Here is a 23,638-nt window from a genome sequence, read left to right as displayed (position 1 = left end):
GACGCGCGATTTATCGTCATGGAAGTGGACACTTCCGTGATGATAATTTTGGTAATGTCATGGAACACTTCTACGACAGCACAGGTATGACTATCTTGATTCTATCATAAAATCGTCATGGATGTACATGCATGACAAAAAACGCAACCTACTATGACAAACATGTATCATCACGGAAGTGTATTTTTTTTTAGTGTATCCTGAAGTGTTTAGCAAGGCGTGAAGCATAGATACCTCCAAAGATGGGGCCCTTTGTATGGTTCAGACTTAATCGTTTAGCAACAATAGTACCTAAACTAACAGTGTTGTCAAAGCATGGCAAAAAATAACAATATCGGGAACACTAAGGTTTCCACAGTTCCCGCGGCCAATTAAGCATCTACTAGCAAATATTGCAAAGCAACGTAGAACAGGAAAGTGTATGCTAGTAATTCTTGCATCGAAAAACTTCCTTGTTTCCCCTACGGTAATCATATCAATAAATCCATCCACATCTCTACGATGTGGTTCCTCTATGCTGCCCCCAAAGGGTATCTTGCAAACCGCACAAAATTCACATAGTGACATCTCCTTAACCTCATCATATAAATGAAACTCCACTAAAGGTGGTGATTTCTTAGCATGAAAGTAAAATTTTTGCACGAAAGTATTAGTAAGTAAGAGATATTGTTCGAGCTGGTCATGGAGGAAGTCGATGAGGCCCGCATTATCAGCCAAAGAATAAAAATCATCATGAATCCCAACTACTCTCAAGAACTCATCACAAGGCTATTCACACGACTGAACTTCTGCGACGCGAGGGAGATTATACTTGGGCTTTTATTCTCCTTACTTTGTTTATCCTTCGAGCTTTGGCTAGAAGAGCCCCTCAAAAATCTCTTCATCATTATCTGAAAAATTCTGAAATATTTAGTAACTCAAAATAAAAGTGAATCAAATTCAATAAAATTGATAGCAACTACTCCCACAAGTGCCTAGAGACTATATCATGCATTAGAACTACTTGGAACCAAATAAATTTGACATGCAAGCCCAAGAACAGGGTCACCTTAGCAGCAAAAATTTGCAATGAATAAAGCACTAGAACAAAAACTAATTGGACCATTGGAGGAGTCACATACCAAAGAACAATCCCCCAAAGCAGTTTTGTGAATGGAGCTTTGAGCAAGGAGATCGAAAATGGCTGCAAGATGAGGTACAACTCGTGCTTGAGCTGGTTTGTGATTTTTTTGGGAGGAAGAAAAAGAGCATGGGTGCAGGAATAAGTGGAGGGGGCACCAGGGGCCCACGAGGCAGGGGGCGCCCTGGACCCTCGTGGCCAGGTGCTTGCTCCCCCTGCTATGTTCTCACTGCCAGATATTCTCAAATGTTCCATAAAAATCATATTTAATTTTCAGGGCATTTGGAGAACTTTTATTTTCGTGGTATTTTTTATTGCATGGATAATTCAGAAAACAGACAGAAAATACTATTTTCACTTTATTTAATCTAAATAACATAAAGTAAAAGAAGGGTACAGAGAGTTGTGCTTTCTAACTTCATCGATCTCATGCTCGTCAAAAGGAATCCACTAACAAGGTTGATCAAGTCTTGTTAACAAACTCATTCTGAATTGCATGAAACCGGAGAAATTTCAAAATGACACTAGGTTACCTCAACGGGAATATGTACATCCCAAATAATAAGAATATCATATTTCTTCTTGACAGTAGGAAGAGGAAATTCAAAACCTCCAATAATAATCGATGGAATTTTTTAATAGAATTGATACTGTGAACTTGAGGTTGTTTCCTCGGAAAGTGTACTGCATGCTCATTACCATTAACATGAAAAGTGACATTGCCTTTGTTGCAATCAATAACAGCCCCTGCAGTATTCAAAAAGGGTCTACCAAGGATAATCGACATACTATCTTCCTCAGGAATATCAAGAATGACAAAGTCCGTTAAGATAGTAACGTTTGCAACCACAACAGGCACATCCTCACAAATACCGAGAGGTATAGCGGTTGATTTACCGGCCATTTGCAAAGATATTTCAGTAGGTGTCAACTTATTCAATTCAAGTCTACGATATAAAGAGAGAGGCATAACACTAACACCGGCTCCAAGATCATATAAAGCAGTTTTAACATAGTTTCTTTTAATCGAGCATGGTATAGTTGGTATTCCTGGATCACCAAGTTTCTTTGGTATTCCACCCTTAAAAGTATAATTAGCAAGCATGGTGGAAATTTCAGCTTCCGGTATCTTTCTTTTATTTGTAATAATATCTTTCATGTACTTAGCATAAGGATTCACTTTAAGCATATCAGTCAAACGCATACGCAAAAAGATAGGTCTAATCATTTCAGCAAAGCGCTCAAAATCCTCATCATCCTTTTTCTTGGATGGTTTAGGAGGAAAAGGCATGGTTTTCTGAACCCATGGTTCTCTTTCTTTACTGTGCTTCCTAGCAACGAAGTCTCTCTTATCATAACATTGATTCTTCGATTGTGGGTTATCAAGATCAATAGCAGGTTCAACCTCTACATCATTGTTATTGCTAGGTTGAGCATCAGCATGAACATTATGATTAACATTATCACTAGGTTCATGTTCATCACCAGATTGTCTCTCAGCATCAGAAATAGAAATATCATTGGGATTCTCAGGTGTGTCAACAACAGGTTCACTAGAAGCATGCAAAGTCCTATCATTTTTCTTCTTCTTTTTAGAAGTACCAAGTGCGTCTACCTTATTTCTTTGAGAATCTTGCTCAATTCTCTGGGTGGCCCTCAGGATACAAAGGTTCCTGAGTCATTTTACCCGTTCTAGTTGCTACTCTAACAGCAAAGTCATGTTTATTATTATTTAATTCATTGAGCAAATCATTTTGAGCTTTAAGCACTTTTTCTACTTGAGTGGTAACCATGGAAGCATGTTTACTAATAAGTTTAAGTTCACCTTTAACTCTACACATATAATCACTCAAGTGTCCAATCATATAAGTATTACTTTTCAATTGTCTACCAACATAAGCATTGAAGTTTTCTTGTTTAGCCATAAAGTCATCAAATTCATCCAAGCATTGGCTAGCAAACTTAGTAGACGGGATTTCAACTTTATCATATCTATGGAGATAATTTACCTTTAATACCTATGTCGGGTTATCAAGACCATGTAATTCTTCGATAGGTGGTATATTAAGGCCATGTATTTCTTCAACGGGAGGTAAATTATTAACATCTTCAGCTTTAATACCTTTCTCTTTCATAAATTTATTTGCCTCTTGCATATCTTTAGGACTGAGAAATAGAACACCTCTTTTCTTCGGAGTTGGCTTAGGAGTTGGTTCAGGAAGTGTCCAATTGTTTTCATTAGTCAACATATTATTCAATAGCAATTTAGCTTGATCAACAGTTCTTTCCCTGAAAACACAACCAGCACAACTATCCAGGTGGTCTCTGGAAGCACCGGTTAGTCCATTATAAAAGATATCAAGTATTTCATTTTTCTTAAGAGGATGATCAGGCAAAGCATTAAGTAATCGGAGAAGCCTCCCCCAAGCTTGTGGGAGACTCTCTTCTTCAATTTGCACAAAATTATATATTTCCCTTAAAGCAGCTTGTTTCTTATGAGCTGGGAAATATTTAGCAGAGAAGTAATAAATCATATCCTAGGGACTACGCACACAACCAGGATCAAGAGAATTAAACCAAGTTTTAGCATCACCCTTTAGTGAGAACGGGGAAATCTTAAGGATATAGTAGTAACGAGATTTCTCATCATTAGTGAACAAGGTGGCTATATCATTCAATTTAGTAAGATGTGCCACAACAGTTTCAGATTCATTGTCATAAAAAGGATCATATTCAACCAAAGTAATTATCTCAGGATCGATAGAGAAATCATAATCCTTATCAGTAACACAGATAGGTGAAGTAGCAAAAGCAGGGTCATATTTCATTCTAGCATTCAGAGACTTTTGTTTTAGCTTAGCTAATAATTTCTTAAATCAGATCTATCATTGTAAGCAAGAAAATCTCTAGCAATTTATTCATCCATAACATAACCCTCAGGCACAACAGGCAATTCATATCTAGGGGAGAATCTTCATCATCACTTTCATCAATATTATTAGTTTCAATAGTTTCATTCTCTCTAGCCCTAGCAAGTTGTTCATCAAGAAATTCACCTAATGGCACAGTAGTATCAAGCATAGAAGTAGTTTCATCATAAGTATCATGCATAGCAGAAGTAGCATCATCAATGACATGCAACACATTAGAATTAATAGCAGAAGCAGGTTTAGGTGTCGCAAGTTTACTCATAACAGAAGGAGAATCAAGTGCAGAGCTAGATGGCAGTTCCTTACCTCCCCTCGTAATTGAGGGATAAATCTTAGTTCTTTCGTCTTTCAAGTTTCTCATAGTGACCAACAGATATAAATCCCAAGTGACTCAAAGAATAGAGCTATGCTCCCGACAATGGCGCCAGAAAATAGTCTTGATAACCCACAAGTATAGGGGATCACAACAGATTTTGAGGGTAGAGTATTCAACCCAAATTTATTGATTCAACACAAGGGGAGCCAAAGAATATTATCAAGTATTAGCAGTTGATTTGTCAATTCAACCACACCTGACTTAGTATCTGCAGCAAAGTATTTATTAGCAAAGTAGTATGGAAGTAACGGTAACAGTAGCAAAAGTAACAGTAGCAGTTTTGTAGTAATTGTAACAGTGGCAACGGTAAAGTAACTAAGCAAAGAGCAATATGTGAAAAGCTCGTAGGCATTGGATCAGTGATGGATAATTATGTCGGATGCAATTCCTCATGTAATAGTTATAACATAGGGTGACACAGAACTAGCTCCAGTTCATCAATATAATGTAGGCATGTATTCCGAATATAGTCATACGTGCTTATGGAAAAGAACTTGCATGACATCTTTTGTCCTACCCTTCCGTGGGAGCGGGGTCCTATTGGAAACTAAGGGATATTAAGGCCTCCTTTTAATAGAGTACCGGACCAAAGCATTGACACTTAGTGAATACATGAACTCCTCAAACTATGGTCATCACCGGTAAGTATCCCGATTATTGTCACTTCGGGGTTAACAGATCATAACACATAATAGGTGACTATAGACTTGCAAGATAGGATCAAGAACTCACATATATTCATGAAAAATTAATAGGTTCAGATCTAAAATCATGGCACTCGGGCTCTAGTGACAAGCATTAAGCATAGCAAAGTCATAGCAACATCAATCTCAGAACATAGTGGATACTAGAGACCAAACCCTAACAAAACTAACTCAATTACATGGTAAATCTCATCCAACCCATCACCGTCCAGCAAGCCTATGATGGAATTACTCATGCACGGCGGTGAGCATCATGAAATTGGTGATGGAGGATGGTTGATGATGACAACGGCGACGGATTCCCCTCTCCGGAGCCCCGAACAGACTCCAGATCAGCCCTCCCGAGAGAGTTTAGGGCTTGGCGGTGGCTCTATATTGTAAAATGCGATGAATCTTTTTTCTTTGATTTTTTCTCCCCGAACGTGAATATGTGGAGTTGGAGTTGAGGTCGATGGAGCTTCAGGGGGCCCACGAGGTAGGGGGTGCGCCCTAGGGGGGCGCCCCCCACCCTTGTGGACAGGATGTGGGCCCCCTGACATTGATTCTTTCGCCAATATTTTTTATTAAATCCAAAAGGTTGCTCCATGGATTTTCAGGTCATTCCAAGAACTTTTATTTCTACACAAAAATAACACCATGGCAGTTTTGCTAAAAACAGCATCAGCCTGAGTTAGTTCCATTCAAATCATGCAAGTTAGAGTCCAAAACAAGGGCAAAAGTGTTTGGAAAAGTAGATACGACAGAGACGTATCAAAGAGCTTCTCTTGCAGTTCTATGCCACCCTACACATTCGAGGCTACAACAGGGATCCGAAGACTTGGATCCTTGAGTGGATGACAGGTGATGTACATCACGAAGCCAAAGCTCAGGATATCATCGAGCTTACTTCCCTGCCCACTCCAGTGAGTTATATGAACCCGGTTGTTAGCTTCATCAGAATGAGCTGCAGAGCATCTTTCAAAAGCCAGAGCCAAACATGAGCCAAATGCTTAGTATGATGAAGCCATTACCACATGATGTTGAATATCCAAAGGAGTTCTTTGTCAAGGACCTTGAGTATTTGCCACACACAGTATACCATATTCTGAGGCGTACTCTCTGGCCTATCAAAGGAAATTCCTCTGAAGCCAAACTTGAAGGTGCCATGAAGACTTTGGTATTCTATATCATCAATGGCATCAGATTCAACACTCAAGATTTCTTCATCAGACAACTTGCTGCTTCTGGGATTGATCTGTTCGGTCTGAAATTATATGCTCCATGGGTGATGCACTTCATTAAGCTTCGTTCAAATATTGACTATCAGCCTTCAGCGCACAACCATATTGTCTTTCTATCTGAGGTTGATATGTCTGTTGAAGCCATCTACCCCGAGCCTGCGAAGAAGCCCCTCCACCTTCAGAATGCTGAATTCCAGAGCTTCACATAGCCCATTGAAGGTGTTCATGTGCCCAATGTTGCAACTCCTGCTTATCCTCTGGCTGGCAACCTGCACATATCGCACCGTGCCAATACTAAAGCCAGTGCGAGCACCATAGCTCAAAGGCCTCAGAAGTGTCCATGTGTTCTTAATGCCCGTGAGCTTCTGGTGGCTTTACATTAAAAGCAGGACAGACATCATGACTGGCTGAAGCATCAGATGCAAAGTATCTTGCTGGATGTCAATCGCATTCGCAACTTGGCCACCAAGAACTCATTTGTAGCCCATGAAGCCTGTTGGCGGTCCTGGAAGAGTCTCAACTTGCTCTACGCTGAAGATGATCTTCGCGCGAATGGCTTCACTGAGAATTTCAAGTTTGAATCCAGGCCTCCTAAAAATGCAAGTTGGCGTCGCACACCCTCCATTGAAGATTCTGAGTGCTCATCTTCGGCTACAACTGTTGTTGCAAGAGTCGTCGATGAAGAAGACGACGCCACTTCTCCGGCTTTAACTTCACTACATCATGATGCTGCACCAGGCCCGTCTGCACCACCAAACTCCAACGTCGAACCTGCTGCTCCAACTTCGTATCCACCAGGGAACGAGTAGATACTCTATGTCTTCAAACCTTTTTGGTCATTACTGAGAAAAGGGGGAGAACCATATGAGTTGATAGTCGTCAAGCGGGTCCATATGGGTGGTTGCTTAATTTTTGCTACGTTCTTACAACTCTCGTTCTGAAACTTTTGGCTTTTGACTTGTAACACTTAAACTTGATGGTCGTCCATTTTCCATTATGCATATCATTATCTTCATTACCTTTTTATATGCATGATGAATTTTCTTCACACTTTGAAGATGACCTCCACAAAGCAAAACCTGCCATGTGCATTTGCATTCAAAAGCAAACTATTTATATGCACATCTTCAGGGGAGCCTCTTTTTATGTATGAAGACAATGCTCACAAAACTGAACTTTCACATACTTTTATCCCCGTTAAAAACTTCAACCAGTTTGTCATCAATCACCAAAAAGGGGGAGACTGTAAGTGCATCTAGTGCCACCCCTAGTTGGTTTTGGAGTATTGACGACAAACGTGGTTGAGGGACTAATGTGTTTGTGAGAATTGCAGGATAACACAAGTAGAAGTCCCTCATTGATTTGGTTTACCTACTAGAGATGGCCCCTAAAAATGCGTGAAGGCATTGAAGACAATGGTGGTTCGTGAAGACATTCACGACGAAGATTATGACACGTGAAGATATTCACTTGAAGACTATGGAGTGCAAAGACATAGTTGTTTCGTAGTTTCCTTTCTTCTTTATTGAGTCATAGGAACCACCATACTGTTAAGTGGGGTCCAAGTGAACAAAGTCAGAGTGACTAAAGTGATGCTCAACCAAATCCTATGCCTTCGAGCAAAGACAATGAGAGAAAACCTTATCCAAAGCTGGATGAGTCAGCTTTGCTTGTAGCCCAAGCCAAGCTGCCGCGTATGTTTGAAATTTGACCATTGGACACGTGTCAGTTCCTTAGTGACCTAGGGTCATTTCGGACATATCATGTCAGGTTGCCTCCTGGCTATAAATAGCCCACCCCCTACACCATAAATTGGTGGCTGCTCAGAGTTAGTGCACGGCTTTTGTCGTTTGAGACCAACCCACCTCCGAAGCATTTGAGAGAGAGATCCTTGCGAGGACTAAGCCCAAAACACCCAGAGCCAAAGAGTGTTAGGCATCACTGAAGTCTTTCTGTCCGCGTGATCTGAAGACTTGTTACACTTGAGGACTGTGAATCCTCCAGACGGTTAGGCGTCCCATTCTGAGCATTCAAGAGTCATTGTGGATTGCCGGTGAATGAAGTCTGTGAAGGTTTGGAAGTCTACCTCGAAGACTTACCAGAGTGATTGGGCGAGGACTGGGTGTCCTTAGCTCCAGGCAAATAAGGTGAAGACACAGTCTTCTGAGTTCAATCTCAGCCTCCCTAACCAGACGTGCAGTTGTCACAGCAACTGGAACTGGTCTACCAAATCCTTGTCTTCACCAAACAACTGGTTCTATCCCCTTTTCTCCTTACTTTACAGTTTGTCTTCGTGAAGTCATTGCTTGTCTGCCTGATTCATTTGACTTCATTATGTGAAGACTTATATCTGTTTAGCTTCGTACTATCTTCCATACTGATCCTGTCTACCTAGTTGCAGTTAGTCTTCGTGCTTTCCCTGTATTGTATGCTTGACTAATGCTTGCCTAGTGTAGTCTTCATTCCGCTGCTTACTATATAGGTGCAGTTTACCTGTTTGTCTTCAAAGCCATCGTGTTTTGAAGTCTTTCATAAAAATCGCCTATTCACCCCCCCCCCCCCTAGTCGATAACTAGCACTTTCAAGAAGCTCTAGATCCCTATCCGCTACCTTCGGGAGAAACCCTAAATCAGTCGGTCGGATGACGGCGGCACTCACGTGCCGTACCCCACTCGAGGGCGTTATTCTTGGAGGTGTGCATAGGCTCGAGGGACCAGTGGACGGCATCTGCGGTGGAGCGGCGTTCACTGTGACGCATCGACGTCGTGGAGTCTCGACGGCGAGGCGCAGCAAAGTCTCAGCGACGGATGCGTGATGATGAACGCGCGTAGGGAGGAGGCGATGCCTGGCGCCATGGGGGCGTCAGAGGCAGGCCTGGCAAGGTCGATGTATCGGTACCTGCTCTGAAGACGGATTGATGGAAGTCTGGGTATTCGGCTCACACTTTCTGCACACTTTCATCAATGGATAGGAGTAGCGACAGATGTTGTCAAGATGATGGCTTTAGACGTATTGTTGTATTACTTTGTAAGGTCTTTATGAATAATTAATAAAGTGGTTGCATGCATCTTCGAGATGCAGAGGCCCGGGGGTCGTCCTCCTTTTTAAAAAAAAATTATTGAAGCCCGTGCTATAGCCGGCTATAAATCTCTAGTCCGCTCAACAAAAACATAATATTTAAATCTTTATAGTTTGCTTATATCACCTTATTATACTTGCTCTAAGTAGCTTCAAGGCCTAACTAATTTGTCTAGGTTGCTCCTTGCTTGTACTTACCCAACTGTATACGCATGCTTCGATCATTCCACGAACGATACATTATACATACCACACATACATGCACCTCAGCACTACCCACATCTCCCACTCCTACAAATAGAGGCATACAACAACCAACGCTGTCCAAGTCGAGCAACTGATATTCGCCTATGCTCTGTCGCCGGCCGTTCATCATCAGTTGAACAGATCGAACCGCTCGTAAGCTCAAGGTCAACTGCAATCTTTCGATCATTCCTAAAATCTGGTACTCCAGTTACCGATTGTCCGGTCGCAGTGGTGACGTGCGTGTGACGATGAGCTCCACGGGCAACGTCGCCGGCGGCGGCAAGAAGTTGATTTCATTTATGTGTTGTCGTATCGTTTGAGCTTCGGTTCAAGACATGTGATGGTGAAACGTTGAATCTGCGAGCATGTAAATATGACCTTGCGAAAGAGGGCAACAAAAAGTAGCTATAGCAGGCTGCATGCATAGCAACGGAAGATAGCTGGAGTAGCACCTGGCTGCAAGGGCAAGGGATAATATTTGACCATTATTCGGAAATAATCAAGAGGTAATATCACTGGCAGTCATAGAACTTGCGCCGAATGTTCAGTTTGGTCCTAAAACTTGTAAAATACGAATTTATGGTCATCTAACCTCTCTACTATAACCGGGCGTACACCCTGCATGCATGGCAGCAGCCCACATGTTAAGAGTAAATTTTTTTCCAGATAACTCCCTTGATTTTTTAATTTATGGAAAAAAGTCAAAGTGAGACCCACTTGTCAGTCAAACAGTATAAGAGAAAAATTGTAGAAGGGGAAGGGATTCAAAACCCCTACCTTTCTAAGGCGTGCACACTAGGTGAACCAACACGCCAAAAGACACTTGTTGCCTAAAAAGGTAATTACGTTCTATAACTCTTCATTTAGAACACCTGGGCCTGAGAGCTCAAATGGACTATAATCAGCGGAGACCATTTTGCACCTTTGTTTTTTTTTTGGAAATTTGAATGTAAATTATTATCGAAGTAACGAAAATATATTTATGGATTACAAAAATTGTTTGTACAAATTAAATTAATCCAAATATTTGTAAAGTTATAACTAAAAAATATTATACAAGTATTGTACTGCTCATATATGAGCAAATATTTTAACATAAAAATAAGGGAGCCGCTAGGTCTTGAACGCACCAGGGCACAACCAAAGACACCCTTCATGCTCTATTGTCTATATACATACAAAAGATGATTAGTAAATCAATTTTTAATATAAGACTGAGTATTATATAAAAAATAATTAGTAAAGCGTAAGTAATAAAACTATGTTCAAATATTTGTGTGTTAAAAATAGTATACATACAAATAATGATTAGTAAATAAAACATTTAAATATAAACATGTGCATTGTATTAGACACAATTGAATATTCATATCAACAATTTTAATTTTAAATTATGAATATGTAATTACATGGAAATTGAACTATACAAATGTGCATATAACTATTGAAATGTTTGTATAATTAAAATAATATTTTTGAATTGTAATTTTACAAATATTTTTTATTTGAAAATATGCAAAAAAAATCATAGTATATAAATATTGTTTTAAATATATAAATATTTTTAAAATAATACATGAACAGTTTTGAAAGTAAGTTATTTTGTCTGTAGTAGCAATGTATATAACACGAATAATTAAACATTATTTTTCTGACCGGTATCATAATTTACATACTCCCTTCATTCCTTTATATAAGGTCACAAGCTCAAATTACAGATACCAACGTAAAATTTAATGACTGGTTTGAAATCCAATTTTTTTTCGTTAACCGAAATCATTATTACGCCACATGCATGCAAGAAAGAAATGGGAAGGAAGTAGCCGAGTATCATTATGACTACATACATGCAAGTATTAAACAAGTTGCTAGTACGAGAAAACATCATTAATTTTTGCCTTGATTATTGTTAGTGGCTTTTATAGATGCAAAATGTATAAGAGAATGAAGGGTGTACTATCTACAAATTTTTTTAAAAACGAAGGTGTAAAATGGCTCCACTGATCATAGCCCATTTAAGCTGGCACGCCCAGGTGTTCTAGTTATCATTGGCTTGTTGGTTCACCTGGTGTGCGCGCCATCAGAAGGTCGTGGACTCGAATCCAGCCATTCCAAAATGATATTTATCATCGCTTATACTGTTTGACTACAAGTGGGTCCCATTTAGGCCTTTTGGCGTAATTAAAATAATCTAGGGAGTTAACTGGAAAAAAAATACTCCTAGACAGTGACATGTGGGCCACTGCCAAGCTGCCATGCCATGAAGGCATGGGTGTAGACCCGGATACTGTCGAAAGCACCGTATTTGCACCAAACAACAAGTTAGATGACCACAAATTCGCATTTTACAAGTTTTAGCAACAAATTGAACATGCAGCACAAGTTTTATGACCGCCAATGATATTACCTCAATAATCAAATACCACTTCTCTTCCAGTTTACATTACTCCCTCGTGTGCTTTTTTCTAACATTGACCACTGATTTAGCTGATGAATCATATATACCCTAAAATAATAACTGAATTTGCATTCAAAAGATGTTTCCAATGTCTTAGGAACACAACTCATATGAGGGGTCACCAACGTTATTTACTCTTTTGAAATCAACAAGGAGCAGTTGGCAGTTATTTTACAGTTAAAACGCAATCTTCATAGTTCATACTGAAGGATATGATGATATCAGCATACTTTCATTACTTTTGCTGAGAACATAATTATCCATTACAGTCGATACAAAGATAGTAGGAAGTCTGGTATACAAAACCTGCCCGAGTGGCACGAAGGCCATTTTCGGGCCAGACATGAGGGAGCGCCAGACTAAAATTCAAGCGATGCGAGTCTTTTAACTCCCTCATCAAACTAACAAGACAAATTGTGCTGGCCCCCAGTCTATTTGTAGAACTATATTTTCCATAACCTTGTCAGCACTGGCCTCCCTCATCACTTCAAGTTGTTTTGGACTCCCAGTGAGATTGCCATGTTCCTCGCCATGTTGGAACATACACCATGCATTTAGCGGCGAGGGCGCTTGCTGCTCATGGATAAATAAATGTGTCAGCGCGGGGGTATCTTTTGGCCTTCAGACGAACCAATGGAGATAACAGTGTTCGCTACAACTTTCTAATCAGCAAAGCAACTGCAACGTCAAATAAATTGCATGTAATAAGACCAACAAAGAAAGACAGACCTTAATTTCTTGTTTGGTGCAAGCATACCACGTTTTTCAATGCTCTTATAGCGATCCCTTGCTAGATTGCAGCACCCCTGCACAGAGATATAGTGGTTAGCTCCTGCAGAATTATAGAGAGCAACAAAACAAGAGAATGTTACCTTCAGCTTTCTAAGTGAACCACTAATCTCCTCTGTCAACAGAACTTGAACGGGAGCAGGTTCAAACCTGTTGCATTCGTATTTTAATTATTGTCGGAGAATCAAATATTCATAGCTAAATATGACACCATGTGCAAAAAAAATACTTCATACAGTATACCTCCCAAGAAAAGTAATGTCATCAAACTTTACAGCATAGTAGAACAGGTGGTATATCAATGAGCAGATTAATTATTATTTAAACCTCTACCGAAATAGAACAGATTACACTGGCAATTGTAAGTTTCATGAAAATATAGCAACACTAACATATGTAGCCCAGACTTGCAACTGTTTAAAAAACTATTTTTCTGTCATAAGATGCAAGACAAGCAATTATTTAGATACACAATACCAGAAAGAGAGCTTTCTTGAATGAAACAGCATCACCTTCCTTAAAAAAATGAAAAATGAACTACTACCCAAGTCTTCTGGAAACATTTGACTACTACTAACTTGAATGTGAATAACCAACTGTTTGATATATAAACTAAGATCTCCAAAATCTCAGTCATTTTTACCAAACAACCTCAAGAATTGCATAGCCACTGTTATCAAGTCTATTCAAGGCACAAGAATCAATTCCGTGTTAGAAATGTACTTGTGTCTACCGAGACGACGTGGGGCTGACTCGAGTCTTTCCTGCTTAGCCACGGTTAGCCTTATGCGCTTTTCCTCCTTTTCCTTGTCCTCTTTTGCTATCTCCTCTAATATATTTGGCAAGCTGCAAAAAAAAGAGCAAAAAAAATGTAACCAGAGAACTAAAGAGGACCATTCTTGGGAGCTTGATGACACAGGAATGTGAAACCTACCTGTCTATTTGCTTTGAAAGAACTTCCAGTTTCTTTGCATCTGCTTCTGTCCTTAACCTCTCTTTACGACGAGCCCTTTTGTTCAATTCCACTCTCGTAACTCTTTTTGTTTTGGTCTTCCTGAAAATTAATAAATCGTACCACTAAAAAAGTCATCTATAAAGATAAACTGGCCACAACAGCTATTCCAATAATATTTCGCAAATTGACACTAAAGCAATCAAATTGAAACATCAAAAAGGTATGTTCTAAAGAACACAAAATCTTCCAATCGAGTTCTAAAATGTGAGCTGCAATCCTCCTGGACTCTGCTAGCTTTCTAATGCTACTAATGGAAGAATAAGACAACACTTAGCAGCGCCCAACTTTCTGAAGAACTAACACATTTCGCAGAATAGCAGAATATATAAACATGTCAAAAATAGTGAATGGCGGTGTCACACTAAGCTTCAACCATCATTAACATGTACTAGTACTACTCACAAAAGCCATGAGAATACAAGTATGATGTACTGAAGCCAAAATGGTACAGCTTTACTTCATAATAACTATAAATTTTTCATAACATAATTGAGTGTAACCTCTCTCCAGTTAGAGCATCAGCATCCTGGTCTCCATCACCTTCTGCAGCATCTACATCTCCATCAGCAGCTGCATCTCCATCATCGGCAGCATCAAGAAAAAATTTCTGCAGACCAGGTGAAAGAAAAAGGATAAGCATGTCGAATCACAAGAACACAAAATACAGCATGGAACGATACTATACTGTTCCGAGACTAAAGGCAGCAGCTGACAAGTACTCTGAAATGGTTTTGATAAAATTCCAATATATATACAGGTCAAATGATTTGCAGAACATAACTTGCAAATAAGAACGAGTTCATCTTGCATTGATGTCTCGTTTTTAATATTCTTATAAATATGATTTGCACATTTCTGGTATATTTACAGAAATCTAATTCAAAAAATATACATCCAGTAACAGAATACATGTTACATTGCTTACATAGCTTGTTACAGCCTAGATGGCATGAGCCTGGGTACGGATATATGTAGATCAGACAACTTGTCATCTGGTGATATACTTACAAAACACCTCTATAGACTAGAATGAAAAATCTCATGATGAACTAGACAATAAGATAGCACCTTAAAAAGATTAGATGAATAATATCGGTCTTTATACTAATGTTAATTGTGCCTGGATGACAACCTTCATCAATAGCATTACAAGGATTTTTTGTTCTACTACTTGGTGCAAGGTAGACTTGCAAGAATACAAAGGCCTCTCTTCCTTGGAACCTAACTCTCTAAAAAGAATCATACCGCATATCATATGTTCATCAGAAGTAATATACCAATATAATGAGTGAGAAAGTATTCAAAAGCAGATAAGGCTTCAGATAGAAGGTCGGGATATTGTCCAAAGTCCAGTTATCTCGTGGAGGGGCTATGTGTAAGACAGTCGTAGAACTTACGTCTTCTTCAGCTACTGCTTGACCAAGAACAGTAAGTGGCACTGGTGTGGGGCCTAACTCTTTCGTGTAGATCTTGCGCATTTCAACAGCAACGGCTAGAGCAAGAGCATCCTACAGAAATCAACACAAACAACATGAGTAAAAGAACTTATTATTAAAAGCGCCCAGACATCCAACAGCCAATGGTTTAGCAATTAAGAAGTGGATGATAATACAAATATCCTAAACTTAAAACATATCGTCAAGCACAATACTTGATGGGCTTCATGTGGAGGATTAAATGAACATCCTTGAGGCTCAACTTCAACTGCGGGAATCACAGATGTGGTAGATTTCTGCAAGAAGTAATCCATTAAAGCTAGACATTTTGATACCGACAAAAATGCAGAAGCTACAGATGCAGATCATTTTGCAAGAAAATATGTTTGCAGATTTGCACAGATATGACTGCAAGCTTTACACATTCAAACTTACATTTTTCTTGAGTCTTTTCATTCCCTTTTTGGGCAAAGGAGCCCCTTTAGCATCTCCACCCCAGATGTCGAGGTTCTTTTCAGCTGAATCCTCTTCCTGTAAACGAAATAAATCCAGCAATTAGCAAGCTGGGCCTCAAAGAGAAAGGAAGTTGCACAACTCTCCAACAGCTAATACCATGGGAACAACTTTTTCCTCCCGTGACTCCTGCAATTCCTTTTTCTTTGCGTGTTTCTTGAACTTCTTCTTGTCCTTCTTTGACATCAAAGAAGATGGAATTGTCTGTATATAAGGGTTCCGCTTCAACACACTCTCATGGTGAAGGACCTTCTCCCTGTTTTTCTCAATCTTCCTTTTGACAGGAACATCTACAAACAGTAACAAATGTTCAGCGCCACTATAACGTACATGAGTGGCAAAAGAACTAGTAATTTGGGCGACCTTTTACAGCTTATTGAACATGGCAACTTTTACAGTTCAGTACATCAAACATATAATGCAGCCATGCATACTTTGAGCCCCAATATGAAACTAATATAACAATTTCATCAAGGACACCAAGTACCTAGTGCTTAACATTGAAAGGAGCAGCTACAGCATTAGGTAAATAGATTCACAAACTAACAAAACCATATGATCAGTATGTTTCATGTCACTGCACTCTAGTATCAAAAACTTTAGCCTCGAATTCGTGACCGTGCCTCAATCCTAATCCGGAGCTAGATCACCAGACCTCAGACTAACGTCGGGAGACGCAGAAGAACAGAGAGGGGTTCACTGGCTGACCTTTGGGGGCAGGGTCGGAGGCGTTTGCGTTGGCGGCGGAGGAGGTGGACGAGGACGCGGAGGCGGGCTTGTCGACAAAGAACAGGGAGTCGGACGGGAGGGAGGGGATGGCGGCGGCGCCGGCGTGGGCGTCGCGCGTCTGCTTCTCGTAGAACTCGTCGATGTCGTCGGTGCTGATGTTGGAGCGCCACGCCTTCTTCCCTTTCCGCGAGCTCTTCGCCGCCTTGCCCATCGCCGCCGGTTGCTCGCTCGCTCGCGCCGCCGCCTCGGGGGAGCGGGAAGGGTCTTGGAGGGAGGCGGGGAAGTTATTAGGGTTTCTGGCCTTCGACGGGTTGGGTTATTTGGAGAGGGCTGCTGCACTGCCAGGTGGGGTCCTTGAGTTGTGGGCCTGGCTCTGTAAGGCCTTGTACAACGCTGGTGCTTGTGCACCGGTGCTAGCTGCATGGCGCCTCGAAAATTTCTTTAATCCTCAACGCGTAGTGCTTGGTATGGGGTGCTAGCTGGGCCTTTTTTCTATTTTTTGCCTGCCGATGGAGGCACTGAGTCGAGGCATCGTGACTTAAAGGAGCGGTTATTTGTTTTTTTTTCGAGGGTACGCCAATGGCGTACCTTAGCTTTATAGAAGGGAGAGAGATATGTATAAGAGTTTACAAAGAGCCGGCTGGGCTACAACCAGCCCGACCGAGCCATCACTCCACGCACACACTACTCGACTACTCTAACATACATTGCTCTCCAAAAGCTCCTGCCGTGGCCCACATCCTCAACTCATCAAAGATCGTGTCCACCGTGCCTTGTTCACTCTTGATCTGGCCCGAACCAAACACCATCGCATTCCTTTGTTTCCATAACGTCCAGCAGATGAGCATGACAAAAGAATCAAACCCCTTTCTAGCGTGCTTTAGAAACCGCTTTCTAGTGTCCGACCACCAATGCACCAAACCGGAATCGTATGTTGGGCAAAGCTCCGTGGGCAATCCCATCCTAAGAATGCAAGTGAACCAAACTTGTCTCGAGAACACGCATTGCAGCAAAATGTGATCCACCGTGTCCTCCTCTTGATCACAAAGAAAGCATTGGGAAATTTGATCTTGTAGGTTATGCATCACTCTTCTGTCGGAAGTCCATAGCCGGTATTGGACTGCTAGCCACATGAAGATTTTGCACGCCAGAGGGGCCCAGCACTTCCAAATAGCTCCAAAGGAGTGGAATCTAACTCCTCACTCGCATAACATCTTGTACGCAGAGGATGCAGTGTACGTTCCCGACGCATTCCAAGCCCAAATCGGACTGTCCTCGGACTGCTCATCCAGATGCACCTCCTCAAGTATCTCCCAAAGGCCTATAAATTGGGTAAGGTCTTCCGTACATAAGTCACCGATCACATCATGCATCCATGAGTGCATGTCAAGTGCCTCTCGGACATGTCTCCTGTTGGCCACTTGCGTACGAACCGACTTTGCCACCAACGGAGCGACCTCTGCAATGGTAGCACCCTGGATCCATGTATCCTTCCAGAACAATGTTTTGTCCCCATCACCAACTCTCCATTTCACCAAGCTACTGAACACTTGCACAACCGACTTGTCCGCAACTAAGGAAAGCCCTTGCCACGGCCTGGAGGGGTCCGTGCGCCTGAGCCATTCCCACCTCAACCTTAGAGCAATGCCGTGTTTGTGTAGATCAATGACGCCTAGCCCTCCCATGAGCTTCGGCCTACATACTCTCGCCCAAGCTACAACACATTTACCTCCCTTGATTTCCTCGGTCCCGGCCCAGAAGAAGGCCCTACATCCTTTGTCCACTTTGTCAAGAGCCCATTTTGGCGCTTCCGCAACCATAAGGTGGTGGGTGGCCCGTGCTCTCATGACCTGGTTGACGAGAACCAGCCTGCCTGGTCTAGTCACCAAGCCCCTTTGCCATCCTGGCAACATGTGGAGGGCCGCGTCCACCATAGGCTGCCATTCCGATCTTTTCAACTGCCATATACTCAACTGCAACCCAAGGTACTTACAAGGGAAGGTGGCAAGCTTCCAGGGCAGCGCCGATTTCACAATATCCTCATCCTCCGGCTCTGCCCGAATCAAAATAGCCGCAGATTTAGCAAAATTTACTCTCAATCCAGAGGCAACTCCAAAGATGGTAAGAGATTCTCTGACTAACGCCAGGTCCGGCCGTGTGGGTTTGATGAACAGGACCACATCATCGGCATATAATGACAGCCTCTGCACCGGGCTGCATCCAAGAATGCGACTCGTAACTCCAGCTTCATGCGCCTTGATAATAATATGTGTAAGGATATCCATGGCTATAACAAAGAGCAAAGGGGAAATCGAATCCCCTTGCCTCAAACCTTTAGCATGCATGAACTTATCTCCCGCTTGCCCATTCACGATCACTCTTGAGCTAGCCGTCGTAAGCATGGTGGCAATCCAAGAAATCCACCGCTCCGAAAAGCCCTTAGCTCGCAACACTTCAAACAGGAACGGCCATGACAAAGAGTCAAAGGCTTTAGTGATGTCAAGCTTGAGCAGAACACCTTTGGCTTTCCTTTTGTGCATCATCCTCGCCACTTGTCTCACGAGCAGAAAATTGTCATGCAAGCATCTCCCTTTTATGAAAGCTGACTGATTCACCTGGACAAGTTCTCCCATACGCGGCCTAAGCCTCGAGGTAAGAAGCTTGGATGCGATCTTGGGCATGCTATGCACAAGGCTAATCGGCCGGAAATCAAAGACAGAAGAAGCATCCAGGGACTTCGGCAAGAGAGTGATGAGGGCTTGGTTAAGCCTCCCAAAGCCCCTCCCATTTCCAATGAACAGCTTATGAATAGCGGCCATCAGATCCTCCTTGATCACTTCCCAGGATTTTTGAAAGAACAAACCAATGAACCCATCCTGGCGGTTATTTGTTGTAAGCACCGCCTGGCACCAGAAGCAAAACTTTGCTTCTGCCACCCGTTCTAAGCACCTGTGTAATCAATTCTTAGGAAAAAAACCGGATTTTCTTGTGAGGCACCTGTGTAAGCACCCACCGTTGTACAGGGCCTAAGGGCGTGTTTGGTTTCAGTTTTCAACTGTAGCTGCATTGCATGTCCATCTTCAGTCACGCTGGTTCTTCATATGCAGCCTCATATGCAGCAGATGCAACATGTGTTTGGTTGCCTGCATCGCATAAAGTGGCACTTACCCCCTGCTATTCCATTGCCATTTTCGTGCTTAGGGTGCAAGCAGATGCAAACTTCAGTTGTTTGGTTGCAAATAACGTTTGTGTTTTGCTCACCCCATTTAAATGTGGTGGCCTTACCACCACATGATTAGCACAACAGCAAGCACATATTAGATCAAACAAAGCAAGCAACCAAATGACGGCAAACTACTTAGATTAACAGCAGGGGCATCATCCTTCCCTGCTCCACGCCAGGGTGCTGCTCCTGGCCAAAATATTAACAAGTTTTCAGCACAAATACCATAAGTCTAGCCACACACCATAAAGTTCAACACTAACATCATAAAAAATAACTACATTGCATGCTCAATGTCACCAACGCAGTTGTGCCTGTTGCAACGAAACCTGCACATGACCGAGGAGTCATAGTTGTAGATTGGACCTTGAGGTCGAGTCTTGAGATGCACACAACAACGAGGTTGTCGGGGACGATCTGGTGGCGGCGGCAGAAGTAGTTCCCGCTGTTGGGGAACGTAGTAATTTCAAAAAAAAATCCTACGCACACGCAAGATCATGGTGATGGCATAGCAACGAGAGGGGAGAGTAATGTCCATGTACCCTCGTAGACCGTAAGCGGAAGCGTTATGACAACGCGGTTGATGTAGTCGTACGTCTTCACGATCTGACCGATCCAAGTACCGAACGTACGGCACCTCCGAGTTCAGCACACGTTCAGCTCGATGACGATCCCCGGACTCTGATCCAGCAAAGTGTCGGGGATGAGTTCCGTCAGCACGACGGCGTGGTGACGATGATCATGTTCTACCGATGCAGGGCTTCGCCTAAGCACCGCAACGATATGACCGAGGTGGAATATGGTGGAGGAGGGGCACCGCACACGGCTAAGGAACGATCACGAAGATCAACTTGTGTGTCATGGGGTGCCCCCCTGCCCCCGTATATGAAGGAGCAAGGGGGGAGGAGGCCGACCCTAGGAGGGGGCGCGCCAAATGTGGAGTCCTACTAGGTGTGACGCCCCCGATTCAATCGTACACTAATCATGCACGCAAACGTGTACGATCAAGATCAGGGACTCACGGGAAGATATCACAACACAACTCTAAAACATAAATAAGTCATACAAGCATCATAATACAAGCCAGGGGCCTCGAGGGATCGAATACAAGTGCTCGATCATAGACGAGTCAGCGGAAGCAACAATATCTGTGGACAGACATAAGTTAAACAAGTTTGCCTTAAGAAGGCTAGCACAAACTGGGCTACAGATCGAAAGAGGCGCAGGCCTCCTGCCTGGGATCCTCCTAACTACTCCTGGACGTCGCCAGCGGGCAGCACGTAGTAGCAGGCACCTCCGGTGTAGTATGGGTCATCGTCGACGGTGGCGTCTGGCTCCAGGGCTCCAGCATTTGGTTGCGACAACCAGGTAGAAGGGAAAGGGGAAAAGGGGGAGAAAAGCAACCGTGAGTACTCATCCAAAGTACTCGCAAGCAAGGAGCTACACTACAAATGCATGGGTATATGTGTAAGGAGGCCATATCAGTGGACTGAACTGCAGAATGCCAGAATAAGAGGGGGATAACTAATCTTGTCGAAGACTACGCTTCTCGCAGCCACCGTCTTGCATCAAGTAGAAGAGAGTAGATTGAAGTCCTCCAAGTAGCATCTCCAAGTAGCATCTCCAAATAGCATCTCCAAATAGCATAATCCTACCCGGCGATCCCCTCCTCATATCCCTGAGGTAGAGCGACCACCGGTTGTATCTGGCACTTGGAAGGGTGTGTTTTATTAAGTATCCGGTTCTAGTTGTCATAAGGTCAAGGTACAACTCCAAGTCGTCCTGTTACCGAAGATCACGGCTATTCAAATAGATTAACTTCCCTGCAGGGGTGCACCAACTTACCCAACATGCTTGATCCCATTTGGCCGGACACACTTTCCTGGGTCATGCCCGGCCGCGGAAGATCAACACGTCGCAGCCCCACCTAGGCTCAACAGAGAGGCCAGCATGCCGGTCTAAACCTAAGCGCACAGGGGTCTGGGCCCATCGCCCATAGCACACCTGCACGTTGCGTACGCGGCCGAAAGCAGACCTAGCCTAGTGGCGTTCCAGTCCAATTCGGCGCGCGCCGCTCCGTCGCTGACGTCTGAAGTGCTTCGGCTGATACCACGACGTCGGGATACCCATAACTACTCCCGCGTAGATGGTTAGTGCGTATAGGCTCGTAGCCGACTCAGATCAAATACCAAGATCTCGTTAAGCGTGTTAAGTATCCGCGAACGCTGAACAGGGCCAGGCCCACCTGTCTCCTAGGTGGTCTCAACCTGCCCTGTCGCTCCGCCACAAAGTAACAGTCGAGGGCCGTCGGGAACCCAGGCCCACCTCTACCGGGATGGAGCCACCTGTCCTTTCAGCCCCCTCGTCAGAATCACTTGCGGGTACTCAATGAGCTGACCCGACTTTAGTCACCATCTGTATAGTATGTATGTATGTATAGTATATACCCGTGATCACGTCCCAAGTGATCACGGCCCGATAGTATAGCAAGGCAGACTGACAAGAATGTAGGGCCAATGATGATAAACTAGCATCCTATACTAAGCATTTAGGATTGCAGGTAAGGTATCAACAGATGTAGCGACAATGTCAGGCTATGCATCAGAATAGGATTAACGAAAGCAGTAACATGCTACACTACTCTAATGCAAGCAGTATAGAGGAGAATAGGCGATATCTGGTGATCAAGGGGGGGGGGCTTGCCTGGTTGCTCTGGCAAGAGAGAGGGGTCATCAACTCCGTAGTCGAACTGGTCAGCAGTAGCGTCGGTCTCGTAGTCTACCGGAGAGAAGAGGGGGAAGAAATAATGAATACAGAGCAAACAAAGCATCACAAAATATAACAAGGCAATACGCGGTGTTCGGTGTGCCCTAACGCGGTAGTAGGTGATACCGGTGAAGGGGGAAAAACATCCGGGAAAGTATTCCCGGGGTTCCGTGTTCTCGGGCAGAGGAGCCGGAGGGGGAAAGTTGCGAGTTCGATAGGTTAGGGGGGTGTGGCGGACGAACGGGTTGCGTATCCGGAATCGTCTCGTCGTTCTGAGCAACTTTCATGTACAAAGTTTTTCCATCCGAGCTACGGTTTATTTTATATTAATTTTAAAAGATTTAAATCATTTTTAGGATTTATTTATTTAATTTAATCAACATTATCCAGAATAGTGTCTGCTGACGTCACCATGACGTCAGCATGACATCAGCAGTCAACAGAGGTGTTGACTGGGTCGCTGACGTGTGGGACCCACTGGTCATTGACTGTTTAGCCTAATCATTGTTTAACTAATCTAACTACTGTTTAATTAAATTAGTTAGTTAGTTAGGTTAATCTAAATATGATTAATTAACTTAATTAATCCACTAATTAATTAATTAATTATTTTTTTATTTTATTTTCCTTTTTTTATTAAAACATTCTGGGCGTGGGGCCCATCTGTCATAGGCCCCAGGGGCCTTAGTGGGTTCGGGCGCTAGTGGGCGCTGGGCGCCGGGTGCGGGCGTGGCGGTTTCGGGCAATGGGCGCCCGTGCCCGAGGTCACCACAGCGAGGGCGCGAGGTCCAGCTACGTCGGCGGCCTCGCTCGACAACGGCAGGAGGCGGGGAGTAGGGGAGGCCCCGGACGGCGACGGCCCTGGCGGGCGCGGCCAGGCGCCGCGAGATGGAGGCGGTGGTGGCCGGGCGGCGATAGGGGCTGCACGGGGAGTGCGGTCGGGAGTAGAGGCGGACGCAGCGCATGCGGGACGGTGCGGGGGGGGGGCGCGGTGAGAGCGCATCGGACGCAGCCGGAGCGCGTCAACCGCGGGCG

The 23,638-nt window shown here is 43.2% G+C and overlaps 1 protein-coding gene across 1 annotated transcript; it reads right to left on the bottom strand.

The window, feature by feature from the left end:
- Positions 1–12,345: 12,345 nt before the first annotated feature.
- Positions 12,346–16,836, bottom strand: LOC123111285 (ribosome biogenesis protein NOP53; the record flags this gene model as incomplete). Its single annotated transcript, XM_044532044.1, is given in 11 exon segments — positions 12,346–12,705; positions 12,862–12,938; positions 13,005–13,071; positions 13,645–13,767; positions 13,856–13,975; positions 14,437–14,543; positions 15,334–15,444; positions 15,588–15,668; positions 15,808–15,903; positions 15,985–16,175; positions 16,594–16,836. Coding segments are annotated over 11 exon segments (1,224 nt in total). The 3' UTR covers positions 12,346–12,686.
- Positions 16,837–23,638: the final 6,802 nt, after the last annotated feature.

Source organism: Triticum aestivum, chromosome 1B, assembly GCF_018294505.1.
Source record: "Triticum aestivum cultivar Chinese Spring chromosome 1B, IWGSC CS RefSeq v2.1, whole genome shotgun sequence".
In the NCBI taxonomy this organism is placed as follows: Eukaryota; Viridiplantae; Streptophyta; class Magnoliopsida; order Poales; family Poaceae; genus Triticum; species Triticum aestivum.
The sequence above is the reverse complement of the archived record's forward strand: the minus strand, read 5'-3'. Positions and strand labels throughout refer to the sequence as shown.